This window comes from Ostrinia furnacalis, unplaced genomic scaffold (assembly GCF_004193835.3).
Source record: "Ostrinia furnacalis isolate ACB-3 unplaced genomic scaffold, ASM419383v2 OfSCF2663, whole genome shotgun sequence".
Classification (NCBI taxonomy): domain Eukaryota; kingdom Metazoa; phylum Arthropoda; class Insecta; order Lepidoptera; family Crambidae; genus Ostrinia; species Ostrinia furnacalis.
The window spans coordinates 1-16132 of NW_021132902.1; the positions used below are offsets into that span (position 1 = coordinate 1).

The following is a 16132-nucleotide window of genomic DNA, read 5'->3' on the forward strand; positions in this document are numbered from 1 at the left end:
GGCCCGTAATCCTGAATCCTGATACATAAAGTTAGCCTATTAATTTAACACAGGTACGACTGTACTCAGTGTTGCACTATCAAATGCAATCGACGCGCCTCTATGCCAGGGTTTTTATGTTCCTGGTCAGGCTATAAAGTGTTTTGCTTGCTGATTCGTCTTCTGTACTTTCCTACTTCTATCTATTTTAATCAGATTGGATTGGATCCTATTATTATTTCAGTGACTTATTCTGTCTCATTTTCGCAGGTACCCGGTATCCTACAAGGAGTCTTTAAACACCGTGTTGATTCAAGAAGCTATTCGGTACAACAGATTGTTGTCGGTCATCAACAATTCTCTTAGGTAAGCATTTATCAAACCCCAATACGTTAGTTAATTCCACTTGAGAACAGAACTCGTGATCAGTAGGCCTAAGATGCGCGCCGTGATTACTTTTATCGACGTCAAAATGTATGGGCAAAATCGATAAAATGGCGTGATAACTGCTTATTGCGGCGCGCATCTTATAGACTAAGAGCTAGTGAACGCCAGACCTACGTCATTTTATAAAAGCTGAAAGTTTGTCAGCGTATGCTCTCAATAGGTATAGGATATAATGTTGGTGAATTATGAAGTTTGGGTCATGGTGGCTTTGGGAGCTACCCTAAAAAAACTGTCTGGCAAGGTGTTGGAACTGTCAAAACTGTCTGGCTGTTGGGGAAAATACTTCTAATTATTGCCCAAATATTATACATAAAATACAGATTTTATGGTATAACGTTAGTAGAATTACAGTCTATTGAATATACAGAAAAAGCCACCGTAAAAGTTAGACTTACGTTATACCATAAAATCAGTCAATCAGCTTTTATAAAATGACGTAGGTCTGGCGTTCACTAGCTCTTAGTCTATTAGGCCTACTGGCCAAGAAAGTTTCTTACAAGTCGTTTATACACCGTGTTACTTTGCATTCTTGCCATATTCACAGAGATAAAAGTAGGTAACAATACCTATTATTTAAGATAAACAAGAGACTCCCATAAAAAAAGTACATTAAAATTTTAGTAAATTTAGTTTNGGTTTTTGTGGCGGTCAAGCTGTAGATCCTGGCTACACAGGAGTTGCAGTGGTGGGAACGAGAGGTGGGAATAGTCCCGTAATGATAGAAGTAGAGCGAGTGTTTTTTTCCTACATTGTACGGAGAGCAATAGAATTTATGTATCTCCCAACGTACGTTTTCTCTGATATCTTTTTAATTTTTAGAGTGTTGTATTTGTAATATATCAGGAGGGCAGGGAGACGTAAATTAAAACAAACTGTGCAAACGCTAAGCAGTTTCACGTTATAATTTAAGCTCCCTTTGCATTTAACAATGAAATATTTAGCTTCACTATCGTCCTCTATTAAATTCTTTCGGTCCAGCCAAATGGCGTCCATTACTGGACAAAGGGCTCCACCAAGGATCTCCACAAAGACCGGTTCAGTGCTGCCCGCATCCAATTAAATTAACTCTTTAATTTAAAATCTTGATTTCATTTTGATTTTAGAGAAATAGTTGGTTAATGATATCATCTACCCCGTTTAATCCACACATTATTGTTCAGCAAGCGCCCTCTTCAAATATCGAGGCATACACGACATACATCCGAACGCTGCCGCTGAACGACGACCCGTCGCTGTTCGGACTCCACAGCAACGCCAACATTAGCTACGCCATGTCCGAGACAAATACGTGCCTTGGTAAGACTTGATATACAAAAGGTTTTGTATTAAATGCACAACAAGGAAGCTCTTGGCCTGCTTCTCACCTGATGAGAGTGGATGCGAGCTATACCTGGTTAGTGACTGGGCTACTAAGGGAATATACAAAAGTCGAAATACGTTATATGAACTTTATGGCATGAAAAAGTATAATAATAGTTTATCTTTTCTTGAGCATGTAAAAAAGTATTCAAAAATTTTTAAGAAAGTTTGCTTCATGGCTAAATCTTTTTATATTCGGGACAAGATAGGGAACGCCAGTAATAAAATAAAAGAAACTTGGAATGTTATCAACCGAGAGACTAGTAAACTAAAACCAAGAGATAATGACTTTTCTCTCAAAGTTCACGATAATTTGATATCTGCAGATAAAGATGTAGCGGAAGCTTTTGACAATTTTTTTGGGAATATAGCTTCAGCAACAACTGCCAACTTAAAGTCATCTCCCTCCGAGGCCGAAGAAATATTGAAAACCCACGTGACACCCTGTGACTCGCACTTCTCTTTTAAACATATTACTCCATTAGATATCACTAAAACTTTTAATCTTTTAAACGTAAAGAGTACAACTGATATCTGGGGCATCTCTGTCAAGATAGTCAAACACATTATTGATATAATTTCCCCACAGTTAGCGATAATATTCAATAATTGCATAGAGAAGGGAATCTTCCCCGACCTCATGAAACATAGTAGACTAATGCCATTATTTAAGTCTGGTAGCAAAACCGACCCTGGCAATTATAGACCCATTTCTATCTTGCCCGCTCTGAGCAAGATTTTTGAAAAAATCATACAGGAGCAACTTATGATTCACTTTGGCTCTAATAAACTATTTCATAGTGAACAATATGGTTTCACCAAGGGTCGTTCCACCACCGATGCAGGGGTTGCACTACTTAAACATATCTTCGAGGCTTGGGAGAATTCTCAAAATGCACTAGGGGTCTTCTGTGATCTCTCAAAAGCTTTTGACTGCGTAGAACATCAAACGCTAATTCGCAAACTGCACTATTATGGGGTAAAGGACTCGGCTTTGGATTTAATACAATCCTATTTAAACTTTAGAGTTCAAAAAGTTGACATAAATGGTGTTTTGTCTTCTGGGTCACCTGTGAAAATGGGAGTTCCGCAGGGGTCCATTCTGGGTCCATTCTTGTTTCTTATATACATTAATGATCTACCATATTTTGTTAAGGACTCTTGCGAAATCGTGTTATTTGCTGATGACACATCTTTGATTTTTAATATCGATAGAAGTAAAAATAACTTTGACGATGTAAATAATGCACTAACAAGAGTTTTAAGTTGGTTCACTACAAATAATTTACAACTCAATGCAAAGAAAACAAAATGTATAAAATTCTCTTTGCCTAACGTAAAAACAGTTAGTACACAAATAGAACTTAATAATAATGCAATCGATCTGGTAGACTCTACTGTATTTCTGGGAATTACCCTGGATTCAAAACTCCAGTGGGGCCCCCATATAGAAACTCTGGCGGGAAAGCTCAGCTCAGCGGCTTTTGCAATAAAAAGGATACGGTCATTAACCGATGTTTCAACAGCTCGCTTAGTCTACTTTAGCTACTTTCATAGCCTAATGTCATATGGAATCATGCTATGGGGCAAAGCTGCAGATTTTGAAACAATATTTATTTTGCAAAAACGTGCGATAAGATACTTGTATAAAATGAAAGCAAGAGCATCCCTTAGAGAATTGTTTAAAGAAATTGGCATTCTCACGGCCGCTTCACAATACATCTTAAACTGTATTCTATTTATTCAAAAAAATATTACTGAATTCAAAAAGAAAAGTGATATTCACCAAATTAACACTAGAAATAAAAATAAATTGGCTATACCCGCTTTTAGACTTAATAAAGTGTTTGCCACTTTTATGGGACAAGGTATCCATTTTTATAACAAAGTCCCTGATAAATATAAAGAGCTACCGTATAATAAATTTAAAGATATAGTTAAAGATCACATGCTTAAAAAAGCCTATTATACAACTCGAGATTTTCTTAATGATAAGTCATCCTGGGAGTAGGATTATGGTCCTCTCATGCTCGCACTAAAAAGAATTAAAATGAAAAGTAATGTATAAACTAATAATAATTTCTCAAATGTTATAGTGTCATGCTTCTCAATCTGGACTGTTACTTAGCTTTATTATTAGTTTTTTTTTAAAGAGATAACTTGGAATTGTCATTCTCACTAAAATGTCTCTGGGGTGGTGGCGTAGTGAGGCGGGTCGTTACATTCCCTCTAATATGGTCGAGTGAAGCGATGGCTGGTTCACTCGTCATGTCTGTGAACAGGCGCTGCTTTCGGGGACTGGTCAATCCAAGTTATTCAAATTTATGTATGCGAGTCATTTCTACTAGTATCTTAATATGTAAGTCTAGAAATTAGCACGTCACTACCTTGTTTAATATACCACGCAATCTTGTATACCCATTCTTATAAGATACACCATACAAGAATGCATGGTAAATTCAGTGAACTGCTCCTGAATCGAATGTACCTACTACTACTATTTCTATTTATTTATATTAACCGCCAGACAGTGGTGACTGAGTTTGTTGCGGCGCTTCTTCTCAGCACTTGCCAAATGTTGGTCTCGAAGCGCTGGTAGGGTAAAAAGATTATGAGACATGTAGAGGCTCCTTAAGAGCAAAATGACGATTTGTAAGAACTATTTATTAGTCCAAACAAATAAAGAAATTTTGACTTTGACTTTGACTTTGAATCCTCAACCACAGAGGAACTGGTTACCATCTAATGGATCTGAAATAAATGCGAACATCAGGTCTTCCCAGCCCGTCTAGCTAAGTGTGACTTAGGCCTAATTGTGTATTTGCTTCTATTTATTTTTCCAGCGAAATGACGTATATTTCTGGATAAACCCAAACCAAGGATTTCCACAACGACTATTCCTGCGCCGTCCGCATCCAAGTGCTTCCTGCTACCGTCACTAGTCTTCTTTGGTCCACTGAGTGGAAGGCCTGCCTACATTACGTCTGTGGTCGCCATTTGAGACATTTTTGCCCCAACGGCCATTAGGTTCTACAAGCTATGTGCCTCGCCCACTGTCACTTAAGTTTGACAATTATGTGGGTAGAAACCCACTGAGCGCAAGTAAAATGAGTTTTGTTATTGCAGTAGGCATTAAATGAGCTGATAATCTCACACAGGTATACTCCGCAACCTCCAGCCGAAGGAAGTAAGTGGCGGCGGTGGCCTCAGCGCAGAAGAAATGACAGAACGGGCGGCTAAAGAAATCTTGGAGATCATGCCCCCTATGCTGGACCAGAAGTACATTGCTACCACGTGAGTGTCCTATCCTAGGTAGGGAAACATCAAACAGAGAACGGGCAGCAGCGCTCTCTGAAAAACATCAATCTTTAAAACTGCGATCTCCAACCCGCCTGCCAAGTGTGGGGATTATGGCAAAACTCTCCACTATAGTGGAGGAGGCGCATAGTCCAGCAGTGGACTGTAAAGGGCTGTTGATGATGATGATGATGATGATGATGAGTGTCCTATAATATCCTGCAGGAATACTATACAGACACACATAATATCCTAGCCGTGTGGTTTCTGCAGAGTGCCAGAGTAGAACAGTATTATCCCCACTCTTCCTGTAGATGTTGTAAAAGGTGACTAAGGAAGAAATATATGAACATCAAGCCTCCACAAACCCCAAGCCGTCTAGCTAAGTCAGAAGTGTAGGCTAGAGAGTTGTGCTCAGGGCAGTGGAAACTAAAATGATTTGATAATGTGAGGATTCTATTAAAGACTGTATAGCATGACCAGGAACATAAAAACCCTCGCCATGTTGCGGAAAACTAATGGTACTAATTTCTTTTAATGGCAACAGTAACTGAAAACTTCATTGACATGTCACCTTGCATGTCAGTCTATTGCTGTCAAAGTGTAAACAAACTTTATTTTAAATGTGCGCAATTGATTTTGTGAATTAAATTGCTAAAATCTTTTTATAGTCGTGAAAGAAAAGTGGTTCACAATGTGTTAATGCGCATAGTCGTTTCAAGTCACTTCAAAAATCCATTGGTGTCAGGTCCGAGGATCGTGGTGGCCAAGCTACTGGACCCCTCGTCCAATCCACTGTTCACCAAACGTATTATTCGCGCACTTGACGTCCTTATTGTGAGGGAGCACCATCCTGCTGGTAGTAGAGCATTTGGTGTAATGCTAAGGGTACGTCATCAAGCATTTCGTCTAAGACGTCTTGCAGACACTCCAAGCACCATTTTGATTAAATTATTCGTTGTTTGAATACACTTCACTCATTTTTGTATTATTTATAACGTGATTTGTGTTTGATGGATTTTTCAGTTTTTTACAAGTGTCAAAAAGACATTTTAAAGACAATAGATTGCAATAGATATTTAAAAATACAATAAAAAGTAAAAAAGTCTCCATCGCAATCGCCAACAAGTGATGTGCATGCGTTACGATAATTAGTGGTGTGTTTAACAGATTGTCGATAAAATAAAATTCTCAAGATTAAAAAAAAAATTTTTTGGGCATTATTTTTTTACGGATTTGTGTTCAGTATCAGTAATATAGTAACCTCTGTAAATATGGCAAGAATGCAAAGTAACACCCTGTATTTTGTCAACATTTGCTAAGACTACTTATGTCTTCGTAGGGACTTGCTGAAGGCCCTCAAGGGTCTGGTGGTGATGTCAGAAGCGCTGGAGAGCATGTCCGGCAGCCTGGCGCGGAATGCCGTGCCGTTGATGTGGAGCTCCAAGGCTTACCCATCGCTCAAGCCGCTAGGTCAGTCAAAACAGTCGCTGCTACTTGTAGGGAAGAAAGTGGCCACATCAATCTGAACTTTATGCCGTGAAGATACGGTTGAAGTCTACAGTTTTTTTTCCTGAGTCTAGTCAAGGAAAAGGTATTTCACTACCCTCGGCTGATGTTGCTTCCGGCCGTGTACTCTGGTAATCATTCGGGGCGACTTGTGTTCTGCAGTGGACGTCCCTTGGCTGAAGTGGAATGATCCTTGATTAACCAACTGGCATATTCCCAGCGTAACTGTCTCTCCAACTCGTCTGGCTAGCTTAAGCCAAGCTCAAGCCAAATCTTTCATTTGCATCTGGTACATTAGAGAGTCCTCCTGCAGTGATCACTAAATGACTTGATGATGATGACGACTGGTAAATTAGAGAGGGTCGTTTTCAGTGAAGACTGGAGACTGAATGATCTAATTATGATGATGGTAATGATGATGATGTATTTCCAGCGGTATGGGTAAAAAACCTGTGTCTCCGGGTCTAGTTTATGCAGGGCTGGACCCCTCCTACAGTGGAGACTGCAGACTGATGCCCGTATTCACAAACGATGTTTGCTTAAGTGAGGCAGCAAATCGAACGCACAGCGGTGAATAGAGCTCTGTGATTGGTTCGTGTGTCACCCTGTACGTCCTACTCACACTGTGAGATCTCATATAGTCTATCCAATATAGCTTGATTAGAATGACAGCTGTCATCAAAAGTAACGACATAACTTTGTAGTAGCGATCAATGAGAGCTAAATATTGGCGGACAAGAAATAATTCACGTCTGACCTACAAACAATATTTTCGACGACAATGCTTCCAATAAAAATGATAATTTCGTGTAAATGCAGCGTTAAATTACACCAATAAGTAGTAATTCGAAATTATAAAAATCAAGCTAGAGTATTAACGACGTCTCTACAAGGTTATCTCGAGTTACAAAAATGTTAGTGTTGGGACATATCGACAAATGTCATATTAAATTAAAACCATGGGGTCCAAGCGCGCGCTCGTTCCTTTTATAAGGAACTGGCAAAGAGGCTCACCGAGGTGACCGGTGATCAAAAGGCTGGCAGCTATTTCGGCCAGAGAATTAGCCTGGCCATTCAACGTGGCAATGCTGCCAGCCTTTTGGGCACCATTCCTGACTACGGCGCTGGGGGTGAAGTATTTTTTATTTTGTAAATAGTTTTTATCATTAGTAATTTTAAAATTTTAGTTTTTAAGTCATTTTAAATTAAAACTGTTTTTTTANAAAAAAAAAAAAAAAAACCCTAACAATCTAAGGGTCAACAAATCACTTTGAAAGATACACCATAAGTAGCAGGGCCGGCCATATCTATCTGAGAAGAACCGATGAAAATTAGAGGTCGGAACAGAGCTTAGGACACCATGCTCTGCACCTGCTTAGTAAAAAAAAGGCTAGAGATCTTGCTCTGTGTCTTCATAGGGGCAATATTTTACTTGTAAATATGTACTAATTCAATTAGTCAAAACAAATACAGAAAATTTCATTGATAGATGTAGGGCTCCATTGGAGAGGTATCTAGCTGTGGGTGAACTACTAGACTGAAAAGATAATAATATAATACGGATCCGACATGAGTGATTATGTGCCATATAATGAAAACATAATTTCTTTTGTCGCTCATATTATTGTTAAAGGAATTCGTCGCACTAGGCGCTCTTTGTTTTTCAAAAGGACTACTAATGAGTGCTGGCCTTAGAGTGACCATGCTATTAGGAAACTTGAGTTTCTTAAAGTCCGAGAGTCTTAAATCATTAATCTTATAAGTATAAAATATTTGATTCTAAGCAGTTATAGGTATCTTCTTTAAAGCCCTGTAAATTGAATTGGTTACCTACCAAATCACTTATCACTACATAGTATAAGACAAAGATTCTCTCCATCTGTCTGTCCCTATGTATTCTTAAATCTTAAACTACGCAACGGTTTTATATTTAATTTAATTTTTAATTTAATTTAAAGACTTTATTGCACACACAACAATGTTCTGTACAAAAAGGCGAGCTTAATGCCATACGTCATTCTCTACCAGCTGACCTTGAGCAAAACAGAGATATTTAGTAGGCGGTGCTAAAAAGCTACAAAAATGTACACAATATAATACATTAAATATTATAATATACCTATATTTATACAAAATATATACATAAATACATACATATAATTTATATAAAATGGATGACGAGAGGTAAGGGAGGATAGGAGAGGATAAGGGAGAAAAGGAAAGAATAAGGGAGATCAAGACGACATGATGCGTTCAAGAAAATGTTTGCGCACAGAGTGTTTGAAAACAAACTTACTAGGAGCCTGCCTGATGTTCTCGGGAAGAGCGTTCCAAAGGCGAATGGAATTGAGGAGAAATGAATTAGAGAGGAAACCAGTGCGGTGGGAAGGAGTGGAGAGAAGGAGCGTGTTGGACGAACGAAGTTGACGTGCGTGCGTCGAACTCAGAAGTTTAAACTGTGTTTTCAAATAGGAAGGGGAGTTAGGGTCATTTAAGATGGTAAAAAGGGTGGTAAGGATTCTAACATTGCGCCGTGCAGGGACAGGTAGCCAATGGAGCTCAGACCGGTGGGAAGAGACATGGTCATATTTGCGAAGACAAAATATGAACCGGATGCAATTGTTCAGAAGGCGGTCCAGTTCTGGCAGCTATTTCGGCCAGAGAATTAGCCTGGCCATTCAACGTGGCAATGCTGCCAGCCTTTTGGGCACCATTCCTGACTACGGCGCTGGGGGTGAAGTATTTTTTATTTTGTAAATAGTTTTTATCATTAGTAATTTTAAAATTTTAGTTTTTAAGTCATTTTAAATTAAAACTGTTTTTTTAACATATTTAACAATTTTTTTTTCTTACAAATTTTTTAATATATTTAAGTCAAGTTATACGTTTTTCTAAATGTTCACTATTAAAAACCAAAAAACATTTCATTCTTAAATAATCAAACATCGGAAATCAATCACCGGTAATTTTTTGGGTATTCATAGCACCGTTGCTCTAGAAGAGATGCCCACCGCCCTCTAGCGAGAGGAAAAAACCCACTGAAGAACACTGATGATAATGACTTCGACTTAGGTTGTACACCCTTGACATGAATTTTAAATTTTACTGTCTTTAAATTTAAATCATAATTGTCATTTTCTACACTAATATTATAAAGAGGAAAACTTTGTTTGTTTGTTTGGTTGTAATGAATAGGCTCAAAAACTACTAGACCGTTTTAAAAACATTCTTTCACTATTCGAAAGCTAGGTACATTATCCACGAGTAACATAGGCTACATTTTATTTTGGAAAAAAATATGGAGTCCACGCGGGCGGAGCCGCGGGCGGAAAGCTAGTTATGAATAAAGATATATGAAGAAAAATTGGGTGCATTTTTTCATATATTTTTTTCGAAAACTTATCGATACATCTATGTGAACCGTACGAAACATACCCATCACTAGTCACATTCGTTTGACAGCCGTCATTCTAATCAAGCTATATTGGATAGACTATAGTAATGTTTGTGAATACGGGCGTTAATATAATTTTTTCACGCAGTCGTTAACAAGCATACCTAAAGTAAACTCATGGTAAGCAAAGCACGCTGATCATGGAGATGGTAATGATGATGATGTATTTCCAGCGGCATGGGTGAAGGACTTATGCCTACGAGTCCAGTTCATGCAAGGCTGGGCGGACGCGGGCATCCCAAAGGTGTTTTGGATATCAGGCTTCTACTTCCCGCAGGCGTTCCTCACGGGAGCACTCCAGAACTACGCCAGGAAGCATGTTATTGCTATTGATACCATCTCGTACGCTTTTGAGGTTAGTGTGAAAACCAACCTATATTTATTTATTTAACTAGCGGCCGCCCGCTAATTCGTACGCGTGTATCCCATTTTTCCCCCTTAGGGGTTTAATTTTGCAAAATCCCGTCTTAGTGAGCACCTACGTTCTAAAAGGAACCCCCATGCAAATTTTGAGACTCCTAGCGCTTGTAGTTTCAGAGTTCGTGATGGATGAGCGAGTGAGTCGGTGACCTTTCGCTTTTATAGATATAGATGATTCATCGTCGACGTCTTAGTTTGAAATGAATGTACGAGATATAATGTATCGAAAAACGCAGCGTGATCCGTCCACCCACAAGGTGGACCGACGACCTCATAAAGGTAGCAGGAAGGCGCTGGATGCAGGCCGCTACCAACCAGGCAATATGGAAATTATTAGGGGATGTCTATGTTTAACAGGACATCCTGTGGCTGAAATGATGGATATGATAAATGTACGAATGTTCAGTCAGACACTAGCTAGTGTCTGACTGAACATTCGTACATTTATTTTCGTACACATAAGTTGTAGCGGTGGGAACGAGAGGTGGCAATAGTCCCGTTGTCAGAATCAGAATCATAATTAATTTGCTTTAAATGTGGTACAGAAGATGGATACAGATGTCCAGTAGTATAGTTGTAACTGTTGATAGGCGCTTCCGGGGGCTCCAGCCAAGAGGCCAGATGACGGGTGCTGCGTGCGTGGACTGTACCTCGAAGGCGCGCGTTGGAACATGGGTGACATGTCGCTGGAAGAAAGCCGTCCTAAGGAACTGCACACAGGTATGTAGGGTTTTATGGCCAAAGTTAAATCTTTGAATAATTACAACAGCATTTTTATTAACAGCTCTTATAGGGTCTTAACTTGATCTTGGACGTACAAAGCGTATGAAAACCCTTCACTTGCTATGTATTTTTACTTTTTTTCGATACGCGAGTTAAAGCTTAGGTTCTAAGAGAGAAATATGTGAATATCGGGTCTCCCCAATCCGCCTAGCCAGTGTGGAGCTGTATGCTTCTAGTAAATGAAAGTGGGTTGTTTTCCTACAGTGTAGACATAATGATAATGAGCTAATGATGATGATATGATACGCTTCCGTTTGTTGAATCGCAAATATCTCACAGCACAGAGTGCTAAATATTCAATTTGAATTTTGTTGATGTTTCTTTTGACAGCTCCCAGTAAAGTTAGTTAATCAATCAATTATAAATTAGAGGATGTTAATCGTTAGTGAACCTATTCGATTATCGATTTTAGTCTAATAGAAGATTACGATTCAAAACAAAATTTTGTTCTACGCACATTTCGCTCATACTATAAAATTTCACACAGAAATGGCGATCATCTACATGAAACCGGAGCAGAACCACAAGCTTCAATCAGGACTGTACGAGTGTCCCACTTACAAGACTTTACTGCGAGCCGGGACACTGTCTACTACGGGACACTCGACCAACTACGTCATGACCATAGAGCTGACTACCCACAAACCGCAGTCGCATTGGATCAAGCGTGGAGTGGCGCTGTTCTGTGCTTTGGACTATTAAGAAAACCAAAGTAGACCAGCTCTAATCGGGACTGTACGAGTGTCCCACTTACAACACTTTTCACTACGGGACACTCGACCAACTACGTCATGACCATAGAGCTGACTACCCACAAACCCCAGTCGCTTTGGATCAAGCGTGGTGTGGCGCTGTTCTGTGCTTTGGACTATTAAGAAAACCAAAGTAGACCAGCTCTAATCGGGACTGCACGAGTGTCCCACTTACAACACTGTTCACAACAGGACACTCGACCAACTACGTCATGGCCATAGCTGACTACCCACAAACCGCAGTCGCATTGGATCAAGCGTGGTGTGGCGCTGTTCTGTGCTTTGGACTATTAAGGAAACCAAGCAGACAAGCTCTAATCGCGACTGTACGAGTGTCCCACTTACAACACTGTTCACTACGGGACACTCGACCAACTACGTCATGACTATAGAGCTGACTACACACAAACCGCAGTCGCATTGGATCAAGCGTGGTGTGGCGCTGTTCTGTGCTTTGGACTATTAAGAAAACCAAGCAGACAAGCTCTAATCGGGACTGTACGAGTGTCCCACTTACAACACTGTTCACTAAGGGACACTCGACCAACTACGTCATGACCATAGAGCTGACTACAAATAAACCTCAGTCGCTTTGGATCAAGCGTGGTGTGGCGCTGTTCTGTGCTTTGGACTATTAAGGAAACCAAGCAGACCAGCTCTAATCGGGACCGTACGAGTGTCCCACTTACAACACTGTTCACTACGGGACACTCGACCAACTACGTCATGACTATAGAGCTGACTACCCACAAACCGCAGTCGCATTGGATCAAGCGTGGTGTGGCGCTGTTCTGTGCTTTGGACTATTGAGTGCTGTCTTCAAAAGTAGTGAGTTTATGCATTGTATTTACTATTTGAACTACTTTATTAAATATTGTATTTACATTATTATGTTTTCATTATTCAATATAGTAATCATATTCGAAATAATTATTTGTTTTTGCACTTGAATATCTAAATCAAGTTAGTTTGGACGGCGTAAGACACTTCCAAACTTTGTTTGGGACGTTCTGTAACTCAGTGCTTAGATCCAGCTTTCGCCTAGCACACGAAAGTTAGTGGCTTCAAGTCCCTTTAAAACTAGCTGAGGCAGTCGATTATTTTACATTCTGGTAAACTGATATTTCGATAATTACTTATTAAATGGAACTTAATTGATTGGTCGTGTATATTGTGAAAACTTTAATGACTGTTTGCTTTGTTTGATTGGGGTTTAGTAATGTTTAATGTACCTAAGGTATTATCATGAGATTCAGTACAATTTTTGTTTTGTGCTGAATAACATTTATAAGCACTGCATAAGTGATAGTGTAGAAACTACACTTGAAAACTTAACTCAAATGCAGCTATTTAAACTCAAGAGTCAGCTCAATTTAGTTTATAGTTTGAGTTGTAGTTTGAATGTACTTTCTGAACAGATTACGTTGCAAAATGTTATTTATTTATTTAAAGACTTTATTGCACACACAACAATGTTCTGTACAAAAAGGCGAGCTTAATGCCATACGTCATTCTCTACCAGCTGACCTTGAGCAAAACAGAGATATTTAGTAGGCGGTGCTAAAAAGCTACAAAAATGTACACAATATAATACATAAAATATTATAATATATATTTATACAAAATATATACATAAATACATACATATAATTTATATAAAATGGATGACGAGAGGTAAGGGAGGATAGGAGAGGATAAGGGAGAAAAGGAAAGAATAAGGGAGATCAAGACGACATGATGCGTTCAAGAAAATGTTTGCGCACAGAGTGTTTGAAAACAAACTTACTAGGAGCCTGCCTGATGTTCTCGGGAAGAGCGTTCCAAAGGCGAATGGAATTGAGGAGAAATGAATTAGAGAGGAAACCAGTGCGGTGGGAAGGAGTGGAGAGAAGGAGCGTGTTGGACGAACGAAGTTGACGTGCGTGCGTCGAACTCAGAAGTTTAAACTGTGTTTTCAAATAGGAAGGGGAGTTAGGGTCATTTAAGATGGTAAAAAGGGTGGTAAGGATTCTAACATTGCGCCGTGCAGGGACAGGTAGCCAATGGAGCTCAGACCGGTGGGAAGAGACATGGTCATATTTGCGAAGACAAAATATGAACCGGATGCAATTGTTCAGAAGGCGGTCCAGTTTGTTGAGGAGAACTTGATTAAGGTCCGGATAACACACATCAGCATAATCGATGACCGGAAGAATAAGAGCGTGGACAAGCGAAATTGACCTCATCACCAGACACCGCAGAAAACATGAAGACTTCCGGTACTAGAAGAGGTGTGGAAGTTACCTCAGTGATAGTATGTGATCTGATGAGCGGATCTAAGGTGGAAGCGGAGGAAAAGTGAGTGTTTAGCTCATCAGCACTGAACGAGGAGTGAGAAAGCTTCGTAGGGCATTTTCCAATACCCAACGTTTTAAGGAACTTCCACACATCAGCAGACGCGGCATTGACAATGTTGTCATGGATATAGTGGCGTTTGGCCGATCTCACCATCCGATTGCAAAGATTTCTTGCGGCCTTGTATTTACTCCAATTGTAGTCGCAGCGGTCTCGTTTAAAGTTGCGGAAAGCCCTATCACGACGAGTCATCGCCACACGCACCCCCCTCGAGATCCAAGGGGCAGGAAGACGTTTCAGTTTTACAGGCCGCAGCGGTGCATGCACATCATATAGAGACAGCAGATTGGAGTTAAATAGGGCTACCTTATCGTCTATAGTCGACGCAGACACAACAGGCTCCCAGTCAAGCGATGCTGCATCGCGCTTAATGGCATCTGNGAGTATTGAAGCATAGCCCGGAGAATTGCAAAATTCAGCATCAGTGGACGGGGCACATCCTCGTAGAAATGGAGGCGTAGTGAATTTACGTCAAACGCATTCGATATCGAATGCGTAAAAAAGTGACATTAAATGTATCACGGATTGTACAGCGCCCCTAGCGGACATTTTCAAGAACTAAAATCTTCATTATATTTTTTTAACTGATGGCCGTTGGGGAAGCTTCGTTTAGTTTGCCATTAGATGGCACAGTATAAAATTTTCAAGGGTACAATTACTTCTGTTTAAACAAACTAGCAAAATAAGATATTTTTTCGTTCGTTTCAGCCAAATGACGTCCACTGCTGGACAAAGGCCTCCCCCAAGGTTTTCCATAAGATGTTTTTTACCTGTTCGATATCATTGGTGTCTCCCTCTTTGATCAAATCCGCCTCCATTTGCTCTTCAGTAATTTCTTCCGAGTCCTGAGTCTCCTGATAAAGAAAGAAAATAAAAGTGTTAAAAATTCAAGCTGTGAAATCACCAAATTATTCTAACAATCGTTTGTAATACTTTTGTTATACTTGTCCAAAATAAGATGATTATTTTGACAGTCCAAGTCACTAACAGCATGGAACGTCCACCTACAAGGTGGACCGACGACCTCATAAAGGTGGCAGGAAGGCGCTAGATGCAGGCTGCTACCAATCGGGCGAAATGGAAATCATTAGGGGAGGCCTATGTTCAGCAGTGGACATCCTGTGGCTGAAATGAAGTAACAGACTCTTACGGTTAATGTACCATTTTCACCAGACCATTTTCCTTCATATTACAATAGAGATGATGACTGGGTAATGAAATCGAAATTCTATGTAGTCCGTCAGACCGATAATAAAAAAAATTTGGATAAATATTTTTTATTTTTTTTCATAATCGAATAATTACAGTATTATCACAGAATAATAATAAGTACTACACTACGCACAGAAGTTTTATTTCGCGAAGGTATTTAAAAAAAATGTATGCTCAATGTCATTAACAATATGGTGTAATTTAGCTTGTCTCAAGAGTCAAGCACCATTTTGTTGACAAACGTCAGTGATCGGCACTGCGCCGAAGCTATAGGGCTGACTTCGGTAAAATGATGTGACGTGAGGTGCCAAACTGCGGAAAATGGCGGAGGAAATACATGATTTAGCATGAATTATCATGAATAATANTTACGCATTAACACCGTGGCCGGTTTTTGCTTGGTTGTGTGGAGCCTGTAGGTCACGTAAACTAAATCATGGCGGGAGAAACCAGGTGCAGCAATTTGGCCATGTGCAATAACACCCTCAGGCGAAGAAGTGAGGATAAGGTCCAACCAAGTATCTGG

At 39.7% G+C, this 16132-nt stretch overlaps 1 protein-coding gene across 1 annotated transcript; it reads left to right on the plus strand.

The window, feature by feature from the left end:
• The first annotated feature begins 252 nt into the window (after window positions 1-252).
• LOC114356131 (dynein heavy chain 1, axonemal-like) lies at window positions 253-12888 on the plus strand. The gene is made up of 5 exons (XM_028309232.1): window positions 253-345; window positions 6425-6555; window positions 10219-10400; window positions 11056-11185; window positions 11736-12888. The coding sequence occupies exons 2-5, from the start codon at window positions 6459-6461 to the stop codon at window positions 11948-11950; spliced, it is 624 nt and encodes a 207-aa protein (XP_028165033.1). The 5' UTR covers window positions 253-345; window positions 6425-6458; the 3' UTR covers window positions 11951-12888.
• Window positions 12889-16132: the final 3244 nt, after the last annotated feature.